This window comes from Electrophorus electricus, chromosome 4 (assembly GCF_041902795.1).
Source record: "Electrophorus electricus isolate QZ-2024a chromosome 4, ASM4190279v1, whole genome shotgun sequence".
Taxonomy (NCBI): domain Eukaryota; kingdom Metazoa; phylum Chordata; class Actinopteri; order Gymnotiformes; family Gymnotidae; genus Electrophorus; species Electrophorus electricus.
Genome location: NC_137500.1, coordinates 36877501 through 36902500, shown reverse-complemented (window position 1 = coordinate 36902500; position 25000 = coordinate 36877501). Strand labels below are relative to the sequence as shown.

Genomic DNA, 25000 nt, shown 5'->3' with positions numbered 1-25000 from the left:
GAAAATCACGAGCCCTGCTGCCAAAATGCCAGCCCTGCTGCCAAAATATGTCTTAACATACATAAACCACTCCCGACAAGCTCAGTGCTGTTCAAAAGGTGGAGGGGCAACATGCTCTGGTCATGTGACAATTACTTAGATCCAGAATACATGGGAAAAGAGAAAAGGAATAATAATAATAATAATAATAATAATAATAATAATAATAATAATAATAATAAAAGCCTGGTTTTGGGAACTACTGGCAATTTTGCATCATGCACCACACTGCGAGCTCACTGTCTCGTTGTGCGCACATGAGTGCTCCTACTTCTGAAAAAGGTCATTTTGATCCTCTTGCACATTCCATGTGGAACAAAGCACGCAGGGTAAGTGATCGGCGTGCGCAGGCAGAGCGGTGCGAGCGGGGGAAGGGTCACAGGCCGCCAGCGCGGGGAGGGGCCGCGGGGGAGGGGCCGCGGCAGCCGCGCTCCACGCCTGCCATTTCTCTTCCCTGACAAAGACTCCATCTGCCACTGAGCCATTTGCAGCCTGCAAGTCAGAATATCAATGATTTCCAACCATTCCGCAAGTCCGCCTTCACCTTGGCGTCACCTCTATCAGCATGGGGAAGAGCTGACGAAAGAGATATTCTCGCTCCCTCGCGCCCCTCGCACCCCCCCCGCGCGCGCTCGCCCGTTCCCTCTCTCATCCAGCTAAGTGGCATCAGTGCTGCTCCTTGAAAGAACAGCGCTTTTTATCAGATCTGATAGTGTTGGAGCCATTTTGGAGGTGCTGCACTACGGCGGTCGGATTTTGCCGCGTGCCGAAGATGGAAGTGAGCAGGGGGGGATGGACATCCAGAGGGAAAGCAGAATGCTGTTTGTAATCAGTGCAGCATGATGGGCCGTGTGCGCCCAGAGCCGTTGAGCACTAGAGGAGGGCTCTGGGGCCGCAGAGAGGGTGGAGAGGAGTAGAAGCTCCTCTTGTCCTATGCTGATGTCTCAATGGCTACATTAAAAGGAGGAGAGAGGCAGCTGGCCGCAACGGCCAAGCCACATTGAAGAAAATTCAATTTCCCTTCTTACCATCTGCACATAGAAAGCACAGAAACACAGACAAGCAGATACACACACACACACACTTCCAAGTTGATGCATTAAATCATGTTCTGTCCTTCAGTCCCTACACTCATCTCCCCCATACACCAGTCACAGACCAGCCCCTCACGCACACACACCCACCTCGGCCCATCTTTATCACACGACCCGCGCTTACGCATGTGAATTCCTAGTCATCCAACTCGGACCTTACCAATGAAAAGCCCTGATTAGTTCTGGTTTATCAAGGTTAAATTAGCATGAGGGTGCGCAGCTGGCCGGGGCAGGGTCTCATCGCCCAGTGGGTAATTAGTGCCCCAAGGCCCGCAGCCATGCCTTCAGTGCTGCTCATAACCAGCACAGAGCGCTCTTAAAAAGGACCTGCACCGAGCTAATGACATTAGCCAGACGAGAGGGCTCGAGGACCAGGGACAGGGCCTAACGCCCCACAAATAAGGGCTGCAATAACATGCATTTTCAGGTTCTAAATCATTTTGATACTAAGATTTTATTTTTTTAAACTAAGGTTTGAATTTGAGTTTTATTTGTATTATAAATCTAATTACACAGAAATCTGCTTATATATTACAGAATTAGTTTGACTGAGAAAAATACATTACCAATTTTATTTCAGAACAAAAGCTGCAAGGTAACGCTTCCTTGTGCAGAAATGTGATCTTATAAAACGGAGCAACAGAGATATAAACAGTACAGAAACCTGAACAGCCTCATATAAAACCTTATATAGCATATGAGAGACCATAGAAAGAGACTCAGGGGAGTATCAATGATACAGTTTTACATTTTGAGCTTCAACCCTCCCCGCAATTTTTCAATACTTTGTTTTTTCCCCTAACACCCTTACCACAGAGCGTTCTCAGACACAAGCCGTCCGCCTGTCAGCACACCATAGGCAAATGCAACATGGCCAGGAAGACAGGAGCAACATGGCTTCACAGCGTGAGAGGAGAATATTTTATCAGCTTGCCCTACATAGGCCAGGTTAACCACACCTCTTCATCTTAAACAACAGCTCCACAACAGCACACTGCAGAGCTTCTGTGCTAGCTGAGCTGAGCTGGCTTCTCTGCTGGGTGAGCTGCACTCTCATTAGCAGCTGCTTACAACAGGGCTCTCGCTCGCTGTAGCAGCAGGCTTAGAGTCGCCCCATACTCAGAGATACTACAGAGAGATGGAAAGAAGGGGGGGGGGGGGGTGAAGCAGGCTCAGAGTGAGTGAGAGAGCAAGAAAGACTGTGTGAAAGAGGATGGATGCAGAATTACATACGTGTGTACGTGTGTGTGTGTGTGTGTAGGTCAAACCCCAAGCAGAGACGAACTTGAGCAGGCAACAAGTTACAGGGCTGGATGAGCCCTGTCGGTGTGTAGAGCATGGCACCTACAGCCAAAGCCTAGCCTCCTGTCTCTGCGACACGGCGCTCTGTGCCAGCACTAAAGGGTCAGGCTGCAAGAGTCTAAGGCACGGTCACCTCCACACTGACTTTAGCCGCAACTGGTGGAGGAAATTACTCCCATATCAATTAATCAGGAGAGACGGCAAACGACTGAGAGAGAATGAAAGACGGCTACCTGCAGTTGAGGGGGAGAAGTAAGTGTGTGCGTGTGTGTGGGGGGAGAGAGAAAATGAGAATCATAGCATAAAAAAGACAGACTACTGAAAAGCAAAGAAGAAACCAAGCCTACTGTTATGCTGATGCAATCCTCTGTGAAATGTGTTTGCTGACTGCACCCCCGCTGCCTTTGACCTTCGGGATGTGTTCTGTTCTTGCCGCACGTCCGGGCGACATGATGCGTTCGTCATTAAAAACACCACGCTCTCCCAACCTAGCAGAGCGTCATCTCCGATCAGTATCAGAGCTGCCCCTCATTTTCGAGCAGGTCTGCTGAGGGCAAGTCGCCCATGTCGGCACCTCTGCCAAACAGCAGGCACAGTCTGCTTTTACTTTCCGAATTGTGTGTCGCGGGACAGTTTTACATCAGCACTTGCTTTAGCGAGAAAAATAAATAAATAAAAACGAACCAGAAAAAAACCTCAACTGTGTGAGAGAGGAGCCGTTTAGAAAATGTAAAAAATAATAGCTAATGTAGCAATCTATTTATTTACTTATTTGCTTCCGTGGTCTGTCATCTCTTTTTTGTGGTCAGAGCCACATCACATTACACAGTGGCAGCAATCTGTTAATAAATGGGGCACAACACACACTCACATGTGCATGGGCACACACACACACACGCGCGCATGCGCACGCACCCTCTACAGCACTCTTCCCTCACCCAGCTGGTAGAGAAGCACCTCTGACGCCATGTCATTAAATAATAGTGTGCAAGAAAAATGATACCAGGGTTTTAGCACCTTCACCACACACTTTAAGCCTGCCATGACACACACTACACTTAAAACCTGCCATTTTTTCTCTCTCTCTCTCTCTCTCTCTCGACATCATACACACAGACTTCACTTAGTCTAAGGCTTGCCATGACAACACAAAAACACATGCATGTAAACACACAAAAACTATGTTCAAGTTCAACCACGAAAGCCTCAGTCCAGATTAAAGATGGAAACTAATTAAGACACTGAGGTAACGAGGGAGGTACAGGTGGTCTTTCTGCGCTTTAGACCAGACGCCCTCACCTCCAGCGTGGGAAACCACATCCCTCGCAAAGTTTTAGGGTTTCCCCTGTTCCAAAATACCTGATCTAAAGGGGTCGATAAACTGATGAGATTAGTTAGGGTGTCATGATTACGGAGAAGATGAAACTACACAGAACCTTTGCGTCAGATGTGCCACTTACTGGAGGACCGGGACTGAATGTAAGCTATGACAAGAACAGAGGGGGGGGGGGGGGGGGGGAAAGAGACCCTTTAACGGAGTCAGCCATGCAGGCACTGCTGAAAGCTACAGTGTGCAAAAGGGGGATACTTTCAAATTTAGTCCCTCCAATTACCACCTTTTGTTGACACTAATTTATTTGAAAGTATCAAAATGTAACAAAGCTGACTTCTCCTGCTCTTAGGCACTCAATCTGACTAACCAGCAAAAGAAAATAATCCAACAAAAAAAGGAGAGGTGGCAAAGTAAATTGCCAAGACACTTTGATTGAAACTAATGGTACAGACACATCATCTTGCGCTTAAATGGTGCGAATCAAATCTACACAGCAAGTCTACGTCTTGGAGCAGAAAGACGCAAATAGAGCACCATCTAACAAGCAAGTAATATACAATTTACATAAAAAGTCACATACTAATTTCAACTAGTAATCAGCTGTTTCCTGGAAAAGATGCACGTTCTGATAAGTGCATATTAAATAGGATCCACACAAAACGAGCAGTGCGCAGACAGACGAGAGTAGAGAGGTGTGGAGCAAGCAGGCCTGGACGCAGCGGACACTTACTGACAGAGGTGAGCTCGACTTCAGTGGAGGGACATTACTGCATCATGACCTGCAACACACACACACACACACACACACACACACACACACACACACACACACACACACACACACAATCACCAACATAATCCAATTGCTTAATTCTTCATTCCGCATTTCGTTATTATTGTTTTTACACTGATATGAGCGAGCACTAGAGAAAGCTATTTTCAACAATAATAAAAAAAAAAAAAAATACAGAATGAAGAGTGGACTCCACAGACCACTGAGACCTACGACTGCTGTGATGCAGCAGCCCAATATCTCGTGACAAGCATGGGGAAGCTACCTTCTTACTGGAAGAAAAATTAATGTAGAGAAACCCATCACTAAGGGAACTGGAAAAAAATTATTGTGATTTAAAATCATTTAAAAAGTCAGTGCATTTTTCCTCACAAGGGATGTGCTCCCACCGTATTCTAAACGATCATACTATATGTACTTGTCTAGCATTTAGCATTGTAGCCCTGGGGGAGGAGACAGATAAACAGACCTGGTTATCTAAACACAAGACCACAGTGCAATAACGTGCTAAGCGTTTGTGTTCTCTATCAACAGATCGAGTCTGTTCTGAGATGCAGAAGGCGGAGTTCAGACGTGAAAAGCCACTGGGACATTACTTCAGGCTTGTTCTTAAGCTAACAAAATGTGTGTGTTTTATCATTAAGATCGCCAGCTTGCCTTCTCCCTCACATGCGTTCTGGTGAGCCAGCAACTTTCCCTTATTTTCATTAAACACAGCCCCATCTGGGTCTGCTTCAGCACTGCCGGTGCGCATTTAAACACTCCTGTGAGCACCATTACATCTTACTTACACAGACACACACACGCACACACAAACACACCAAATGGACTAACTGGTGACATCACACAGTGTGCAGATAAATGCACCAATTAGTGTCCATGTTTCCTCAAATCCAAGTCCTAGAGTTGTGCTGCACGTTTAAACAATGATCAACTAGCAAAGATAAAGTTCCCTCATTCTGCTGACTGTGGTTTTGCACAGTGTTTAATATTCCTCAGCAGTGGACAAACCCTCCCCATTCACAGCTCAGATTAAAAAATATTTACACACCAAGCTACGATCTAAGAACTCACTTTACATCTTTGGAAAACAATTTCAAAAATGAAGACATCAACCCACAAATCCCTTAAACACCTACACACATCTACCAATTGGTGACATGGAGAGCAGCAGGAGGGGAAAGGGGAGAGGGAGAGAGAATTAGACATTACGGAAATTTAAAGTCATTCCGTATGTTCTCCCTAAACACTGACTTTTACCATCACCAGATGAAGATCTGAAACAGCCTAGGAGATTCTTTACCCAAACTCTAGAATGGCCATAAGTCTTACACACGTGAATAAGCGTGTGCCTGTGTGTATGAGAGAGAAAGAGAGACAGGCAGGCAGGCCAGGGGGTGGTTCAAAGCTGGAGTCACGGGGTAGCAAGCTAACCGGCTCAACTGAAGTGAGCCTTGAGATTAAAATAAATAAATAGAATCAAATAAAAGCTTATTTAACTACCTTATGGCTTAGGTTGCTTAGCTAGCTCATCTTGTGATGTGAATCAACATCAGCACTAAATTTAAAATACCAGATCTTATAGTGGGGAACCCATTCCTCACTCAGACGAACACTGATCGGGAATGGCCAAGACTGGACTGGTCAGGGTGCTCACATCTCACAAACGTTTTCTAGAAGCCTCATTTACATACTGAAGGGATCTTTGATGTCACTACTGCAAAAGGCCAAAATAGTGATAATGATCAACAAAAGATAACCATGAACGCCTAGATTCTAGTAAAGAAGTGTTCGTTCTTAACACTAGGATTTGCCATCAGAATGCATTTAAATTCAACAACCTGCTCATTTGGATGCAAGATCCACCGCCAAAAGAAGTGTCCAGCAGGAGGTAGATGACGGCAGGTTGCGTGAATCCAGGACGCAAACACCACTGGAAAGGGGTTGGTGGGAAGGTGAAACTTAACGGCTAGCATCACTGTATGGTGGCGTAATTAGATGAGGACACCAGGTGAACCTCCACTCTGCGTTAGACAGCGCTTGTGGTAAAGCTCACCTGAACAGTATAAATTCTCAGAGTCCTTTGGCATCTATGCCAATGATTGCTTTTCTACTGAGATTTATCTGACTTCATCAACCTGCTGTCAGGCTGCAGCCCACGGTTCTAGCAGGCTGAGAGCCGGCACCCTCTCAAGAGATGCAGAGGCATCGACAGACGGGTGAGTGATAGCTGCCGGAGCCGAGTAGGGGTCGAAGCCCAAAGCTGCGCTTCTGCAAAGCGCCGCCCCCCCCCGCCCACGACCACCACAGCCTGCAGAGAGCACAAGTGTCAGGGAAAGTGGATGCGTCCAGCTTGGCGGGGGAGCTGGGGAGGTCGCCTCGAGGCCTCCAGATGAACGGTTTTTCCCCTCTAAACCCTCTGAAGTGTGGCAGAGGCGGCTAATGTTGCAGCCGGGCGGCTCTCAGCCTTCAGTTAAGGACCGGGGCAGTATGTCATCCCAGCTCCCTCATCCTGTGCTCACTGGAAAGAGCGACACAATAACGGTTTGGCTGGCGGAAACAACCACCAACACCAACTCTGGCTTCTCAATTTTCTTCTCTGCCTTTGTGTCAAGCTGGTCCAATAGTTTATAGAGTTACACCATTTCCTGGTGACTGAGTCACACACCCAGAACTGGCTTTACTTACAGTATTTTGCAGTCATTTTTAGTCTCACACAACCAGGCTGAAAGGCCATTCTCACAATCCTATGCAGTATGAACTGCATACAGTATTCCACCACAAACTAAAAAACAGTTTACAACAAACCGTAATTGGTATGAACAAATAAAATATTAGGTATGTGCTGACAAGAACGAATGGATCATAGCATGTCACTCCAATCCTAAAATCTGAAACTTCTACAATTACAGGCAACACAGTTACTGTCACTGCTTACATCAACCATTGATTCATGACAAACAATTAGTCTATTCATAGCATAATTTGATTATTTAAATTTTATTATACAAGACAGCAGTGCATACAAAAAACCTGAACATTAAGATTTTAGTCCTTTTCAAAATCACTAGGACATGAAAACATATGCATATAAATGCCTTCAACATAGGCACAGCACCCACACGTGCACAAACACATCAGTGCAAACCTGAACGAAATTCAAATTTGAACTCAACGTCAGGCTATGCATCAAACCAACTGCTCTTGCTGGCCGCCTCACACACTGTCACGGACGCACGGGTCCTCACGCTCCTTTCGCCCGTCATTTCATGCAGCGTTGCAAGAAAATTAAATATTTAAAATTGGCGGCTGCAGCAGCGGCTGCTAGCGCAGCTAAAATGGAGAGGCTTTGTGGCAGGAGTGACCAGATTTTAAATGCAGAGAAATCAATAAATAAGACAGGGACTTGCTTTCTGAAGCACAGTCTGTGTGTGCGTGCACGTATGTATGTATGCATGTGTGTGTGTGTGTGTGTGTGTGTGTGTGTGTGTGTGTGTGTGTGTGTGTGTGTAAAGAATGGTTTATAATAGCTAGTGAGCCTCTGGGCTCCCAGTAGAAAGCAGCTGTCCCTTGGTTATGAATATGCAAGACCTTACTCAACACAGCGATCGCTCACACTCGCTCTCTCCTGTCAGCTCTCGTGAGTACAGCACACGCTATTCCGCTCCAGGATGCTAATGGAGGCTAGCAGGCAGGCAAACAGCCCAAACTATTGGCATTTCAAATATCACACCCATTTACACAGTAGGAGGCCTTCATCAGAGCGGCAACCCTTTGCTTTAACTCAAACATCACAGCCATCTACAGAAGATACATGGAGAGGGGGACGAGAGTGACAAGAGAGAACCGCCGACCTGCTACATTTCTAACAGGCCTGTTGAAAGTCTCCTGCACAATCAGGAAGCGTCATCCCCAGCCTACGAACAGATGTGTGTGAAGCCTTTACTGATCAGAGACATCAGACTGAAAAACAAACAGTGGATGACTAAATCGCACAGCAGTAACCCTGTCCACACGGAGGGACCCACGCCCCACAGGCAAGCGAGGGGCCAGGGGCCGCCGCCCCCATGCGTCCCTGACCAACACCCAGGCACCTGCCAGACTGCTGGAGCTCTCGGGCTGCACAGCGGGAGAGCAACGGCTCTGATTAATGAGTGTAAAGGCACGGAAGAATGAAGAGAGGAAGAAGAGAAACGACTGGGGGGGGGGGGTCGTCTTCTGGGGAGAAAGGATTTCAAAAAAAAAAAAAAAAAAAAAAAAAAAGCCTGACAGAGTTTCATCAGGAAGGCTGCCATAATTACTGATGGGTCCAGTTCATCCTTTTAAAGGACTCCCAAAGCAGCAAGCAAGGAATCCCTTTCTTACCCCTTCCCTGTCGCAGTACCAGGAAAGGAGAAAACGATGTGATGCTACCCCACAATCTCTTCTACAGATTAATGACCTCAAATCTCAAATGGCTATGACTCATCGAACAGCTCAAAATAACCACAAACATAACTGTCAGATTCCTCCTGTGAAACGACTGGCTTGGCTCAAATAAATACTCCAAAGTAACGCCTTAACCCACTTAAGGTCCAATCCAATTATATTCTCCATGCCAGTGAGTGCCATCCATGCGAGGCAAACCCTGAGGGCAATCTGGGTAACAAACAATGAATAACAAACAGCGTGAATCTGGCAAATGATACGAAGCCCACCGTGGGCACTGTAGCCGGCACACACCATACCCCCCACCTCCAAAAAAATAACCAAGCATTAGGTTAAAACGGGAGGTTGTCATCTTCCATACGTGCAGGTAGTGCGATCTCAAGTGCAGTGCTCACTGTGTATGCCATTCAATTTACATTAAGCACTTTTGAGGGAAAAAAAATAAAAAATTATAAAGTGAACAGTTTGAATAATCAAGGCCTTGATTTAAAAAGTGCTGCTCTGAGCAGTAGCCCATTTATATACCTCTGAGGTCATAGTGTCTCTGGGAGTGCACCGCACTCAAATGGCATGGTACGATTTTTCATAATCTTAAATAACAGACTGTAGGCTCCAGGGAAGTGCAGTAACACATGATTGTTTTCCTTATTCAGAACGCCTTCCCAAGGCCGACATTGTTGAATAAATATGAGGCAAATGTGATGACCTTCTAGCCATGCATCTAGTTATTGGCTGATTTATTGGCCATGATAATACAGCTCCTCACTACCTGGTGTTTAAAATATGACTTAGTTGGCCAAATGGGCCTTCTGAATTGCGTAAATGACAGATTATAAAAGAGAAGAATCTTTATGACTGGTTGTCTCAATTTGTACAACAACTTATAACTATTACTTAAGAGCATGGATAACTATTGACTATTGAAAGGAACAAGTCCATTATGCAGATTTAGTTAGTGTTGAAAAAGTGACATGTTTAACATAAAATTGGTGGCCCTAGTCAACCTGACAGCATATTCTTTTTTAAAAATTTAAAAATCACTTGTATCTTAATACAAAAACAAGAAAAAGCGAAAGAAACGCACTTTGCAATGTCAACTGTGCAGGTTTATTGTTTAATAGTTTAACGTGGGTGGAACTGAGGCTATGCATCATGGCTTGGTTTGTCTGTGAAGCTACTGCATATTTTCCTTGGGAAAAAATCTCAACCACAAAACAAGCCCTGACAGCTCTGTTTTCCCTTTTTTTCTTCTCTCTCTCTCTCTCTAAGGTACTACAAGTATATCAAGACCTTCTTTTGTGCTCAGCTGCTGTGCCACAAAAAGCAACAATAGCCATTTGTTTGCACTACAAACTGTGAGTGAGTGAGTGAGAGTGAGTGCGCGTGTGCCTTGGTAAGTGAACAAGCCTGTGTGTGTGTGTGTGTGTGTGTGTGTGTGTGTGTGTGTGTGTGTGTGTGTGTGTGCAAGAAAAAAAAGGAAGGGGGAGGTTTCAATTCATTTCCACTAATGGTTTCCAAGCATCTCCACAGAATCAAGCAGCTGTCAAGTCAATGCATCAGAGTGGTGAGCTGCATTCCCAGAAGAGGCGAAACGCACATCAGGAAGCCCGGCAGAACAGATGCTTCTTTCCTTACATTAGCCTTGCCATACATTTCCAAAACAAACACCAGAGCTCCGAGGGATGAAGCTTGGAACACCATGATTTAACACTTAAAACAGAGGTAAAGCACAGGCTACTGATGCTGAAAACAGAAAGCCTAAATGAATTAAGAATCTAAACGAAGAAACAATACGACACTTAAATGTACCTCTGCATCTTTGAGCTTAGGCTTCATCAGCAAGTCCCTCAAAGCAGAGACATGTTTGACAGTATGCATTTCATTACATGACCACTGAACTGACATCTTGTGTGGTGAAGGTATGCAGCCTAGTGAGGTGAAGAATAACTTATGTCCTCTAGGCAGTGTGGAATGATGAGGAAGACCATATTCACCAGAGAAGGACCCGAGGCACTACAACCACAGCCTAAATCACTCACTACAGAGTCCTCGTTTCATGGGATCACATTCATCTTGGCTTGGCTCACAATGTCATGTTTTAAGGTGCATGCATCTCTGAAGAAGCATATTCTTTTAAAAACACACCAACATATACTTATATATACACACACAAACAAACACGGTTTCCTAAAGAAAAAAAAGTATAATTCCCAACGTGATCGCTGGTATGGTCATTTGATATTCGGATATGAAAATAATTTGTTCTGGGTCATAGCCCACCTGTCAATCTTTAGTATATCCCTCAGGCCATTACTGTAAAAACACCTACAACTTTTCCCGTTCTTGTAGTAGACTACAACGTTTATGGCAGGCTCCCTGTAACAGGAAGGGATCCTAAATATGTTAAATCTCATGTGCAACAAATCAACAACACAGGACCTATTAACGCTATGAATTCACATGACCGTCACTTACCATTACATCGGACCTGGCTTTTGTGCGGATGGATTAGAAGTCAAAGGAGCAGAAGAATTATCAGCCCAACATGGCGAAAGTGTCGTTGTTGGAGCGCATAAAAATGGAGGGTAGGGTAATATACACAAAGGGATACATTTGAACAATTCATTCATGCCGCAGCTCCCTTTATAAGGAAGCGACACAAAAGATAACAGGGAGCTCGCCCGCACGCTTGCGCTTTAAACTTCTCCGAAGCAAACGGGCTGAATTCGAGTGGAACTTGTCGAGTTATCGCTAGGAAAACGAAATAAAGCTACGACAAACGTAACTGCCTGTTTATTTCGTCTGTTTTTGAAAGACGTGCCATCAAGGTCGTAAAACCTAATGACATTTAACAGTCCGAATCGCCCTCGGACTACTCTCCGACTTCCACTTGTGTTGTGCCATTTTTAAAACGACTCTACTGCACCAAAACTTTCACAACTACAGCATGCTGGACGAATATACATCGAGCATTTTGTTTCGTCGGTGTGTGTGTGTGTGTGTGTCAGTTCGGCTCACACGTCTCCAGCAAAACACGACTGTTCTTTGCCGTAACTGTTAAATAACACGGATAGCCAGGGCCACACAAAGAGGCGAGAGCCGGAGGAGCTAGCTAGCGTGCTGACTTTCGTTAAGAATGAGCCAGGTTAGCAGGCTAGCTAGTCCAGCCTGCCGGACTCAAACCTGAAGAGTTTTAGCGATTTCACACGACTTGGATCCCTGCCAGCTACGAGCTATAAAGGTGCTTAAGAAAGTCACTTAAAGCAGCTCATCCTATCTTTGTTTTTTGTTTGTTTGCTTGCTTGCTTGCTTCTTTAAAAAAAAAAAAAAAAAACAGCTGGTGCCCAAGAAATCACCTTCCTTTGACAAGTTTTGGTTACTCTAGCTGAGCTATCATGCTAAAGAAGACCAGCACTATAGCAACAGTCTTAGCTAACGCTAGCTAACACAACACCGCGTTACCAGGCACTCGCGTGCTAGACGCCGTAATCCCCCTCGAAAGCCCACAAACTACAAATGTCAAAACTCACCTTTCGCTTACACTTTTTTCTTTTTACGTATCGACTCCCGGTGGTTATTAAAGTAGCCGCGACTTCACACAGAAAGAGCGTATCTTTTGTTTTCACGTTTTTTTTTTTTCTTATCTTGGCGAAAGCGAGACGCCGGCGGCAGATGTCAGAGGCACAGGGGTCGAACAGTAACGCGCGAGCGTGTTCGACTCGCTTAGCTCGCGACAGATTAAAAGACTCTCGCGCTTCATTCCGCTTCGTTTCGAGGAGCGAGCGTGACGTCAGCCTTAGCGCCTTGTAAACGCGTGCAATCGTCCAAAATTCCGTTTCCAGCACTAATAGACTCGGTCTTTTGCGCTTGCTATTGCATGTTATTTCATTGTTTTCTTTGGTATGTGTGGAAAGACTGTCGATTTCATAACTATTGATAAACAAATGTGGGTATAACTATTTTTACACTAAGCGGTTATTTTTTTTCCTTGCGCTTTTAAAACAAGCCTCACCGTGGTCTATCTTGGAACATATTTATTAAATAAAAATACAACAATCACATTTGTATGCCTTAATATCCTTATCAATAGCCCACGTGTCTAGTTGCAGAACCGTGCCAGCAACAGTGTTTACATTCTAATATAACAATGTGTACTTCACTGCAATTTCGACTAACATTCTCTCTCTCTCTCTCTCTCTCTCTCTCTCTCTCTCTCTCTCTATCTATCTATCTATCTATCTATCTATCTATCTATCTATCTATCTATCTATCTATCTGTCTATCTCAAACACGCACACATACACACAGTGAAGACCTTTTGACCCTTTTAAATTAGGGAAAGGTGGAGATGAGAGGAAGTAATGTGAGGAGGGGTTGCTGGGTCAGGGTGAACACCAACATGTTGCTCATCCACCAGTCGAAACATGAAGGATCATATTGCTCATTATGATATATGCAGGCTACTGTAATTTTGCAAGATTAACACCAAGGAGCATACAAAAATGTGGTGGATGTATAAAAAAATATAATTCTTCAAAGGAAAATAATTTCCTTTGTATGAATGTTAAATGAATACAGCCTCTTGATTTAAGGTACCTTTAAATAATTAAAAGTGCAGATCATATTACTTTGTATTATTTAATCCCAAAGGCCTAAATAGCCATAAAACCAATTGAAAAACACTGATGATTTCCTCTTCGTTGCAGAGAACAGGCACTCCTAACTGCATTGTGGGAGCCATTTAGAGACAAAGTCACTCAGACACTCCTGAATTAAAGATGTGGAAAAATCCTTATTCAGCGTTTGGAATTTAAAGCAGGTGTATGGGGATGCGTGCTGTCTCCTGAGCTCATTGATTTCTTCTGCCTTCCACCTGGTAAGCGGGGAGGAGGGGAGTCAGTTTTTGCATCGCTTTTCGAGATGCAGGAAAAGACAAGCCCGCTTGGCTCATCACAAACGCCGACTGCGGGCAAAATGATTGGATGCATTTGTCACCCTAGCAGCGAGATGCTGGGATTTTAATTGTGTTGGAGAATCTTGATGAGGGAACGCATGGGGGAGAGAGGGAGCACAGAGCAATGTCATTATCACAGGGGCTCTGCATACCAGGTTCTTATCCATGCCATGGAAATGTCAGCCCAGCTCTGTCTTTTGTGGTATAATAAGTGCAAATACAATGACTGCAAAGCAAGTATGGTGGGGGAAGGGCAAACAGCCCATCTCCTCTAAAAAGCAGTTTTTAAAGGAGTCTTGATTAGAAAGTATAATGAGACAGAAAGAAAGCGTACAGATGATGTCTCCTTGGACTGATGGAAAACAAATTAATGTAGTGATTTGCTTTTAATTATTTTTTTCCTGTGATGCATGTTGGAGTCGTCATCCACCAGGCCTCTGCTTGCAGCTATTGATTTTCTCCTAACACATTTATAGAACACAGATTTTAATCATCTCTGAACGTATCATTCTGTAATTTCATTAAAAACACACGCCTTCCAGCACCGACCGAAAAGAGAACATAGAAAACACTTCATTTCAATGACACTTTTTTTGCTTTGAAAGCTAAATAGAGAGCAGGTCCTTATGTTTCTTTCTGTTCACAGGTTTACCCTAAAATGGTAAGAGTTTAGTGTAAAAACGTTTGCAGTAAAGGCAGTGTTTTCTTACCTTGCGGTTAACTTGCACTAAATCGAAGGCATAATTGCCTTGATCATTTCGGTGGTTTAAATTTGCAATTTCAAGTAATTGCTCTATCACTGTAGTTTCAAAAAGTGTTGTGAATAAATTACTGTCATATTCCTCTGTGTTTCACTTAGATCATGACAGTAAATATGCCTGGTAGGCGAACTGCTTCATTCAAATGTTCAAACGTCGTATCCCTAGATGGCGGCTTTGTATTTGTATTTATAAATAAAAAATGCCCCCTTATTTCATTGCACGATTTACATATGCACATCAATATTTAATGGGTGTGAAAGGGAGGGAGAGTGCCGCGGTCGTGATGAGAGGCCCTGGGATTCACACACTCACACACGGCATGCAGCTCTCACACAGCCAGCTATTCCTCCCGCCGAGCCCAGGACGCCGCTGGACGCAAAATGGCACGACAGAATTTAATGAAGGCGAATAGTAAAAGCCATAAAAGTTTAATGTCCTAATTTAATCCTTAAGCTCTTCTTATTTTGATTGTAAAAAGCAACGGCTTTCTTTTGCAATATGTTTTTAAAAGTTATGGGATTGCCACAAAATGTTCTGTAAAACAATATTCCTACAAGAGCAGGAATAAGTGTTGGTGTTTCCGCGGAGATGCTGCGAGAAGAGAAACGCGGATTTGTAGCGCTCAGTGAGTTCTTGGGTGAGCCACTCCACACATCACAGTGTGACTGTAGTTAGAGCGTACCCACTTCATACTCACATTCCAGAAATTACACGTCTGAAATTCATGTATGCTTTTAAACAATGCTAGATTCATCTAACGGTGATATACTGTACATCCACCAACTGTGACTGTTGATGGTCTACTGTACCTCATGTGAGACCCAGGAGAATTACAAGCCAATGAATAATGATTGACTGTTAGCCTAGGTACAGGACAACAGTGCAAGTCAAATGGTTTTGTGAAGAGATATTTGCCCATGGCAATTTAACACTAGAGGACACATTCTCTAGTGTCTGTTATCTACCATAGCTGTGTAACAAAACATGTGTGGGTTAGGTTGGTGTTAAAATTAAAATGCTCTTCTGTTCAAAATATCTCACAAACCTAATAGTCTGTTTATAGCAGTTAACACTGAAAATGACCCACATTACTTTTTTCCATACATATAGCGACAACTGCCCATATCATGCTCATGACATTGTACTTCAATCAATCTATTAAGCTGATTTGTTATGACTTTGTTTTTTGTTGTGGTGTAATTATGATCTTTGAAAAGCAACATAAAAGATAAATATACATCATTATGATGCAGCCGTCCCGTGAACAATACAGCAGTGACACTTTCATAATATCAGCAAGCAGATAGCACTCCAGTCAGCGCTGCAACCCAGTTACACGCAGCACCGGCAAACATTTTATAAGTCAAATGTCATGCGTGTCAAATTAGAGGATAGCCGTTGTCATCAAGACTCCCGATGCCAGCCAAAGAAATGACTGACTGGGCTGCAGCAACAGTAAATATTCACACCTCCTATAACAGGAGTGCATTGGTACAGGACACAGAACCGGAGCGCGGAAGGGGTAACGTTGGCGTGGGAGGCGGCACCGTCCTTCAGATGGATCCGGTCATGGGTGGTCATCTTAATCCCACTTTTCTTTTCTTTCGCTTAATTGGGGCACGCTCAGAGGCTGAGAGCAGGCGGGAGACCGGCGAGAGCCCCAGCACGAGAGCCCCAGCACGAGAGTCAAGATGCCAAGATGCGTCTGTTGTCTGGCTGCACCCCTGCAGGAGAAAGAAGGAGAAAGGAGGAGAAAGGAGGGAGGGAGCAGTGGAGAGCACGTAAACCAGGCGGGACATCATCAGGAAACAGTGCAGAATTGTGTTTTGAATGGAGAAAAACACAAGACAAGAACGCAGCGACAGTATTCCCCTGTGAACCGCCACCTACGTGTGTGTCCCAATAATCTGTAACGCCGTTGCTTCTTAATCTTCAACGAATGTAGCTTCAGAAGGCGCTACGTTAAAACTGCCCACAGTCCACACAGGCCGTTGTAGCCGCGTTTTAGTTAACAAAGCACAAAATCAAGAGGATCCGATCTGCGAGCTGAACCTGCCCGGCGATGTGCAGCTGCTATAATAGCTGTCTGCTGTGCATATTTCCATGTCGGCTGTCACAACACGTCAAGTCTTATTAATGCGCCATTGTCCGTTTTAATCAGCGATTTCAGGTCAACGCTAGCGCCTTCTTCCTCCAGGCAGCGGCGGTGAGCAGGGACGTGCGAATGAGACGCCTTTCGTGTTATTTGATCAAAAATAGGCCATTACGACCATAATCATAATGGTGACAGGCCTCGCGTAATGCATGTTCTGCCAAAACTATCCGTCTTTATGCTGCACAGGCCAACGGCGAGCGGAGCGAGCGAGCAGGCAGTGTAGAGATGGAAGACAAAAGCTGAAGCCTGTCGAAAAAATAAAGCATCACGCTACGCAGCGCGGTGTAATTAGAATGAAAGCACAGGCCATCATTCTCCAGCAGGCTCATGCAAAGGGAGAGGCTCTGTGTGTGTGTGTGTGTGTGTGTGTGTCATATGAAGTCCATTAATTATGTTAATCACTTCTATGCATGATAAGAAACATCCAATTTAAGAAGACCAATGTGAAAACTCAGGCCTAGGATGACAATTTGTTCATTTTTAAACCAGTGATTCTGTGCTGTGGTCTAGTTCATTATTCTCATAATTAAATTATTTACAGCGGGGTGACATGTGAAAGGCGTATGTGTTGTAAGGGTGAGCACATGGAAATGGTGGGTACGGCTGTAATGATGTAAGACTTGCGTCTTCCCAGACCAGCTGATGACAGTAGAACAGGCACCGCACTATTAAAAGCTCGCGCGTCTTAGAAATAGCACTGCAGCCATGCTCGTGCGTTTGCGTGCGGCTTTCGTGGCATGAGGAAGCGAGGGCCGTAGCGTCTCTCCTTTTGTCCTCAGTGCAAGGACCCTCCCCTGTAGGCTGCCCCTCTCCCAGTCCACGAGCGATTGTATTCCCCTCGAATAATTAGGCTTTGTTGCATATGCACATCCTGTTTCTATTGTCCGGACCTAGGAGATGGCGGCGGTTGCCTGAGCCCCGAGAAACTAGCAAGGACGAAGTAAAAAATGTCACAGAGGACTCCCTGCACCCTCGGACAACTCTCGGGCTCACACAAGAGGGAGGGAGGGGGGATCTCAGAGAGGAATGTTCTTTAACTTCTATGCTCTGTTTATCTGAGGTCTACAATAGTTTCATTATATTTCAGAATCAGGAAGTAAGGGCTCCTGAGGGTGTGTGTGTGTGTGTGTGTTCAGTGGTTGAGAGTTTGACCTGACAGATGTGTGTATGCTGATGATTCACTACAAAACTACAGATAAGACTGTAAGCCACTCTCAGACAACTCAGATTCCAGACACTGTGACTGCATTCCTCTTTTGAAGAGCAAGATTACAAAAAAAAATCCTTGTTGTCCTCTGAGCAAAACTTTCCACCACTCGTGTTGTTTTTAGTGCTGCCAGCCTCAGGCAGACATACATATTTCCTGGACATTTTTAGGAAGATGAGTTGGGAATGCGTCAGAATTCTTTGACAGGACATACCACCAAATATCTCTAACGACACCTCATACAAACACCTCATACATTACTTGTGCCAATAAGAGGTATTTATTTTTTATATTCCCTCCGTGGGCTTATTTGTGACCTTTGATCCTGCTTAACCAGCAAGATACAGCTCCAGCTAAGGCGTTTGGGATCAGGACAGAGTGAATGTCTGTGTCGTAGGGCTGTCAGTCTGTGTGAACCTGCTGACCTACGCGTGGCCTCGTGGACTTTGGAGTGGAGGAGCAACTGCATCAGAACGGCAGGAAGTGGGCGCTTGCCACTACCACTGCTTTCAGTATTTCCCGGCCATCCACAAGCTTATGCCTCAAACACTTATTTCAGAGGGCAGACAAAATGAAAACAATAACACATTTTAAATATACATATTTTTTTTTCTGCTTTTGAGTTGCTGGGCCTGCCATACTCATAAATGCAAAGTCACCATTGCAGTAAGTAGTGAAGTTTGCACTTACCGTTGCATGGTTATCATTCTTTCAGTTGGCTGAGTATCATATCACTGACAGTGCCCTGGACAGTCATTGAGCTAGGTCTGAAAAAATATCGCCCCCATTCAGCGAAATTTGCGCGACTCACAGCACGCTCTAGTGGCCATGATCTGACATTACATAATTAACAAACATGCCTATTGATACTCAGTTACTTCTGACAAATAATGATGATAACAAATTAAGAACCGCACGTCATAAAATCTTCGACTAATTAAGTATTATGTCACTTAATCATCACATTGTTAAATTGAACAGGACAGACATCCTTTCAAACCGTAGTCACGTACTGTAGATTACCTGTGAAAGTGTGACTCTACGTGGAGTCAACAAACGTATAACTAGCACGACAGTATTAAACACTTTGCTAGCTTACCTGCTCTTCAAAGCTGTTTCCTGTACTCCTGTGTGAAACATTTAGCTGCTAATCTGGAAGGATGGGCAATCATGCAATTTTCATAAGATGGGGAAAAATCCTATGCACACAATGTGAAGTGATCGAAATAATTTCTATAATAATTGGCACTGCCAATCAATAACAATACAGTCCCAATCTAAGGTACTTGCAGTGTTTTGTCTTTCCGCAAGAAAGCAGTGATCATGAATAATGCAGGATTTTCGGCACCCAAAGTCTGTGATTCCAGATTCTAGAGCCAGCCGAAATGCCACAACCACATGGAGACTGCAGTTGAAGTGGAACAGGTAGACTGACACTTCCAGGGTGCATCACTGACAGTGATGTATAAATGCCTCTAGGGATAATTAATCTGGCCTAAGTCTGCTGTCCTAATTCATATCGCTCCGTATTTCATCATTCATGGGTTAGACACGTGGAAATTTAGTAGCACGTTAGATTCTGCGCAACTTTGGTGGCTATAATAAATCTTGATAAAGGAAATAACAAATAAATAAATAAAACCCACTCAATACATGTATATGGGCCCTTTAGTGTCTACAAAATTTCAAGTCCAACTCTTAGGACCGACTCCTCCCGAGTAAATTTAGCGCTGGTATTGCCAACTCTTACTATAGAGATTTTATTGCGAACAACATTGAAATTGAGATTTGTGCAAGAATAAAAAAAAAAACCCCTCAGTACAGAAAACAGTATTTTAGTTCTACGAAACAGCTTTTATTTTTGTATGCACAAAGATCAAGCCATAATCAGTGTTTTACAGGATAGTGACCTCTTGACTTCTGCGTAACATTGGACATAAAAGTAAAAACTGATTTTCTTTTTTATAAAATATCCTCAAAGTGAAAAGCTTTGTGTCCTAAAGGATCTTCACCCATGAAGGCAGGTACATGCAGACAGCAGTGAAACAGACCAATTCGACAACCCACAGAAAAAAATACTGATATCAAACACTATTTCCACACACACACATTACGCTTGGAATCATGGGTACAAAAAATCATAAAAGAAATGCAGCCATATGATGTTTGAGTTTGAATAGCAACATGCATAAATGTGTGCCCTAATTCTGTGTCAATACTGAATGTGACAGTGACACTTCCTGGAATTCCTCATCACACTACAATGTCCTGTGATAACATTGAAAAAAAAATTATATTAATTTCTATGGTGCCTCCTCACTCAGGTGCTTTACATGATATATAGATGCAGGAAAACACAGAGTACAACCACAAGCAGATAATTCACTACTACAAAATAGCAGCTTCAGTACTTATGTACTAAAATCTGGACACTAGCTCATATTGTACATAACCATTAAAAAGCTCTGCATTGTTTGTTCACACATTCTTTTTTATACTTCCAAATGAATAATCACAGATGTTTCTTGAATATTGTCTCACAGAGGGACAGAATAATGATTAGGAAATGGAGAGAAAATACCAGAGTACCAGTGATTTCTCTCCCTCACACAGACACACAAAAAGGCTTCCCAAATCCCTGCTTAGAACTTTGAAGTCTTCGGGAAGGTATACTTCAAAGGTTTTTGAAAGGTTCTGGCAACATTCAAAAGACAAACTTTGTCTACTATATCAAAACACGGTCCCATTAATGCTGCTTCACTGCCCTGGACGAAAGCCATGGTGTCCGTCACATATACGTGCCAACAGTCAAAAACACCTCAGACGTTACTCAGCTAATATTTAGACGGAATCTTTCCTCAGCTGCTCCTCCAAATGTTGCAAAAACAGGTAAAAAAAGCATTTTAGGACGAAACTCTCCTTGCATTTCTCCCATATACCACCTGTTACCAATAAGGCCTAACAGACAAACCCAGGTTGACCCAAAGTAAAGCTGGAAGAGGTCAATTGAACTACTGCATATTTACCAAACATACCTCCTGTATTAGTATCTCAAGGCTGAAAAACAGATAATTATTTTTGTATTGTATACCCGATCTTACACAGTGATGTTAAATCTTAAAATGGGGCGTAACTAGAAATCCAAGAGCATCAGTAAGGCCCAGGTCTCCGGTCTTCAGGACATTTCCTCAAACTCTTCGGCCTCCACCAGGCAGGTCTGGTCAGCTGTGGGCGACCTGAAAGGAGGGTGGTACTCGAAAGACGGCAACAGGAACAGGCCAGAGCTGCTCCTTTGCTGGATGAACCAGAAGACTAAGGACAGGCCCAGAATCACCACCACGCTCAGAACAACCAGCGCCAAGAGGAGAGGACTATTGCCTGAGCAGGGGGCAAAACAATGACACCATCATTAAATACCTCAAAACAATGACTCATCGCTACCGTTCACTGCCCCAAAGTGTCACGTCACATGACACGTCAATACTGTTCATTAGCCCAAAACAATGACGCGCCATCGCCATTCCTTACCCCCAAACTGATAAGCTTACTGACACCTACTTTGGCACTGCAGGACCTGAACCAAATCATAACACTCAAAGATATAAAAGCATGAGAAAAATGGGTAGGCAAACTGTCAATATTCTTATAAAGAATATTTTTTTCATGTTTGAACTATGGTACCCAAAAATATTTTTTATCTTAAGCATAAGAGAAGCATGACATGAACAAATTTTCAACAATAAAACTATGAAATGCGTATTTAAAAAATCCATACTTACTGTTTTTCCCTGCCTTGGTTTCTTCTGCAAAAATGTAAATAAATTTTAAAACATGAACAAACAAATGGAGCAATATTCCCCCCTAACGCAACCCTGCGTCCATGACGTGTACTGCTGCAAGCGTAGCTTACTCTGAGCCGTTTCACACACCACTCCATTCTCCTCTTGCCTCGAACAGCTGACATTCTCCCATTTGCCAGAGGAGGCATGCAGCATCACACATGTGTCAACGAGGGGCATCTCCAGATCTTCTATATTAGGACCATCCTCCCAGTTCTTATAGCTTAAAGGAGTCTCGTCATTCCACTTAAACTCATCAACTAACATACACGGACAGAGAGATACAGAGAAAAAGATAAATACAATAGTACTAGAGTGAGAAATCAATTAAATTAGTAATAAACAAGTTGCAAAAAGAAAAAAAATCACTTAAAAGCATCAACATTGGGTTTAACAACAAATTAAATGCATTAAATTGAGATTTAAGATAACCAATTAATGCATCCAATTGAGACTGAAGACAAAGCTTTTCAGAGTTCAAACAGAGGAAAAAAAAATACAATGAAATAAAATGTCCAGATATAATTGACAAAGACATTTTTGTCTGAGTGTAAACTACAAGTTCAAGTCCTTTCATCCGCCTGTACTTCCAGACAGCTCTCTAAAAATCAGCATGCCAGGATGTGCTCGTGTTGTGAAGCGAGAGGAAGCTGCATTATTCCCCTTTAGACAGGTCATGTGGCCCTTTCCTCAGACCTCTCTGTCAATAAACAAAGGTGCTTGGAAATGCTAGATAGTCTACCTGTGTCCAGCCGGGGACTGATAGGAGCTCAGAGTTGATGAGATTAAACACGTTCTGCATCATTCCAGCAACCAAAGGAGAAAAGACTAGATCACGCCCAGTAATCAACTTAAAGTCACACAGTTTTTTTTTTTTTTAATGTTTCCCTCAATTCTATGGTAAACGCACATGCTTAATTCTAGAAAATACCAGCTGCTCCAAGAGCTCTTGGCATCTCCTACACTTCCTTTTTATCCCTATTATTTTCCTTATTTATTATTTATTAACAATGCTAGCATGATAGTAAATGCAGTACATTATGAATCAAGTAAACAGTAGATAAACAACACTCCTAATGGGTCTTCAGGTTCTTGGCGAGTGGTTTTAGCTAAAGGTTAGTGTCAAACCATTATTAAGCTTAAACTTTTAACACAATAGTCCAAATGTTACCATCACTGCTGTAGTACATTCCCAACCAGATATTAATGTTGCCTTTCCACTGCTTGAGGCTGTAATCGACGACAAAGTTGTTCACTTGGGCATTGGGCACTGTGAGAAGGCCTGTGAGACACAAGATTGAGAAGTGTGCAAGGTTTCCATTTTAGGCCTACTGACAGACAATGTGCATTAAAACAGAGGTGTGCGAAGAGCCAGAGAACACTACCAAAGCCACCGCACTTGTCTCTTGCTTGGTCGATGGAGTATCTCTTGGCAACATCCTCCTCTCCATGGACAAAATGGTAACAGCTTTGGCCAAACGGCACCCACATGCGTTCATCATCAGGACACTCTGGAAGCAATTTTAGTACGTTAGAATTTGTATTATTTATTCAAAGTCATGAATATTATTTGAATATTATTTATTCATTTTTCTCCTTACTGTGGGGGAAAGCAACAGAAAATCTACGTGGGTAGAAACTGAAACACTTTTACTGCGTAGATTTGCTTTTATTTAATCTCTTCTGAGGCAAATTCTTGACGAGGGTTTTAAAAAAGCCATGACCCTGCTTCCTCTTTCTTAAAATCCTACGGAAACTTCCAGCTTGGTCACATGCAGTGATTACTGTAAGCCTCAGCAGCCTAGCTAATATGATCAACACTGGAGGGTCGGTATTATTGTTATGGGTGGGGGGGGCTTGTCAAACATAAAAAGTTAGACTACAGCAAGTAGCCAAGCCGTCACATGCTGAGCCCCGACGAACAGCGCACAGCTCCTCTAACAATATTACATACGCCAGCAGACCCGTCGGCGCTGCTTTAGGTTTTATGCTCAGCCGTAGCTTTTGAACGCCAGTTAGTTGCCATTGACGCCACAAGCAAGAAACAACACACAGCGATACCAGATATCGCCTCGCCAGTGTTCCTTCAGCACAAAAGGAAAACTCATCTGTAATGAGGCGTTACATATTAAAATGTTGACGCTTACCTCCGTTAGCCTGGCCCTGTGTGAAACACGAGGAAATAAAAAGAAATGCATATAAAATACAGGAAAGTTGACATGTACTCGGCTCCATGTTGCCAGTGCCCTGCAGTTATGGCTACGAGTGAACTTTCAGCCCGGGCGTTGCGCCAGGCGCAGGAGTAAAACCCACCCATTCCGCATTAGGGCCCCAACATGCTCGCTTTGGCACGTCCATAAACTTTGATGAACAGTGGAGCAGACCAATGTCATTCGAGACTCTATCCTGACTTTGGTCACATTAATACATTAATTTGAATTAATTAATACATAAATTGATTGATTTTGTTTAATTCATTGTTACATAAGTTTAAACTAAATGCTACTACTACTAACAATAACAAAAAAAGACAAAATTACCATTTACAGCGCACGGGGACTTTTGAACTGGAACTGAAAAGTTTAAGGGAACTCTAATCTGAGCCGATGTGTCTTCAAACGTCCGCTAGATGGCGCCTTTTGATCCTTAATGACAGAGACTCAGCAGTAGGAAGTTTAAATACCAGCGAGCCTGGCTGGCTTTGTAGGCACGTGATTACGAAGGAAAGGACAAAATGTTCATTTACAAAAACACTTCACAGTGGTATATGGGCCGTGGTCAAAGCCATTCATGTCAGCGTACATAAAATTAATCTGATGTTTGAATTTTACCGAATGTTTGGTGCCTGCCAGCTAGTAATTCTATAGTGAAAGTAGGTTAGTTATGTAAGCTGTTCTCTGTTACTACACGCTATATGTCATGTATCGCTCCGAATATGCTTTAGTACGTTCAAAGTTCTGTGTAACAACATCCTACGGCTGCAGCAGAGTGAGAAAGCCATGAGACTGAAGTGAGATGAAAGCGAGAGACTGAGAAACAGCAGTTCGGAGGTGAGAAGAGAGAATCGAATGACCACTCTGCAGCATGCGTTTATG

General features: G+C 43.5%; 2 protein-coding genes across 13 annotated transcripts in view; both read right to left on the bottom strand.

The window, feature by feature from the left end:
- The window catches only part of baz2bb (bromodomain adjacent to zinc finger domain, 2Bb), a 75595-nt gene extending 62833 nt beyond the window's left edge, over nt 1-12762 (bottom strand). For 6 of the 12 annotated variants that reach the window (XM_081713592.1, XM_081713590.1, XM_081713597.1 and 3 more), the window contains exon 1: nt 2783-2923. In XM_081713592.1, the coding sequence (XP_081569718.1) occupies nt 2783-2900 (118 nt within the window). In that variant the 5' untranslated portion in view covers nt 2901-2923. Of the gene's footprint in view, nt 1-2782; nt 2924-4498; nt 4548-11464; nt 11482-12519 lie in introns of those variants that run through there. The other 6 variants (XM_081713593.1, XM_081713594.1, XM_035520276.2 and 3 more) reach the window with 3 other exon arrangements.
- A 7137-nt stretch (nt 12763-19899) lies between these two features.
- On the bottom strand, nt 19900-24228 carry cd302 (CD302 molecule). The gene is made up of 6 exons (XM_027010246.3): nt 24053-24228; nt 23291-23416; nt 23077-23187; nt 21977-22165; nt 21846-21869; nt 19900-21444 (listed from the first exon to the last, which is right to left on the bottom strand). The coding sequence occupies exons 1-6, from the start codon at nt 24138-24140 to the stop codon at nt 21242-21244; spliced, it is 741 nt and encodes a 246-aa protein (XP_026866047.1). The 5' UTR covers nt 24141-24228; the 3' UTR covers nt 19900-21241.
- Nucleotides 24229-25000: the final 772 nt, after the last annotated feature.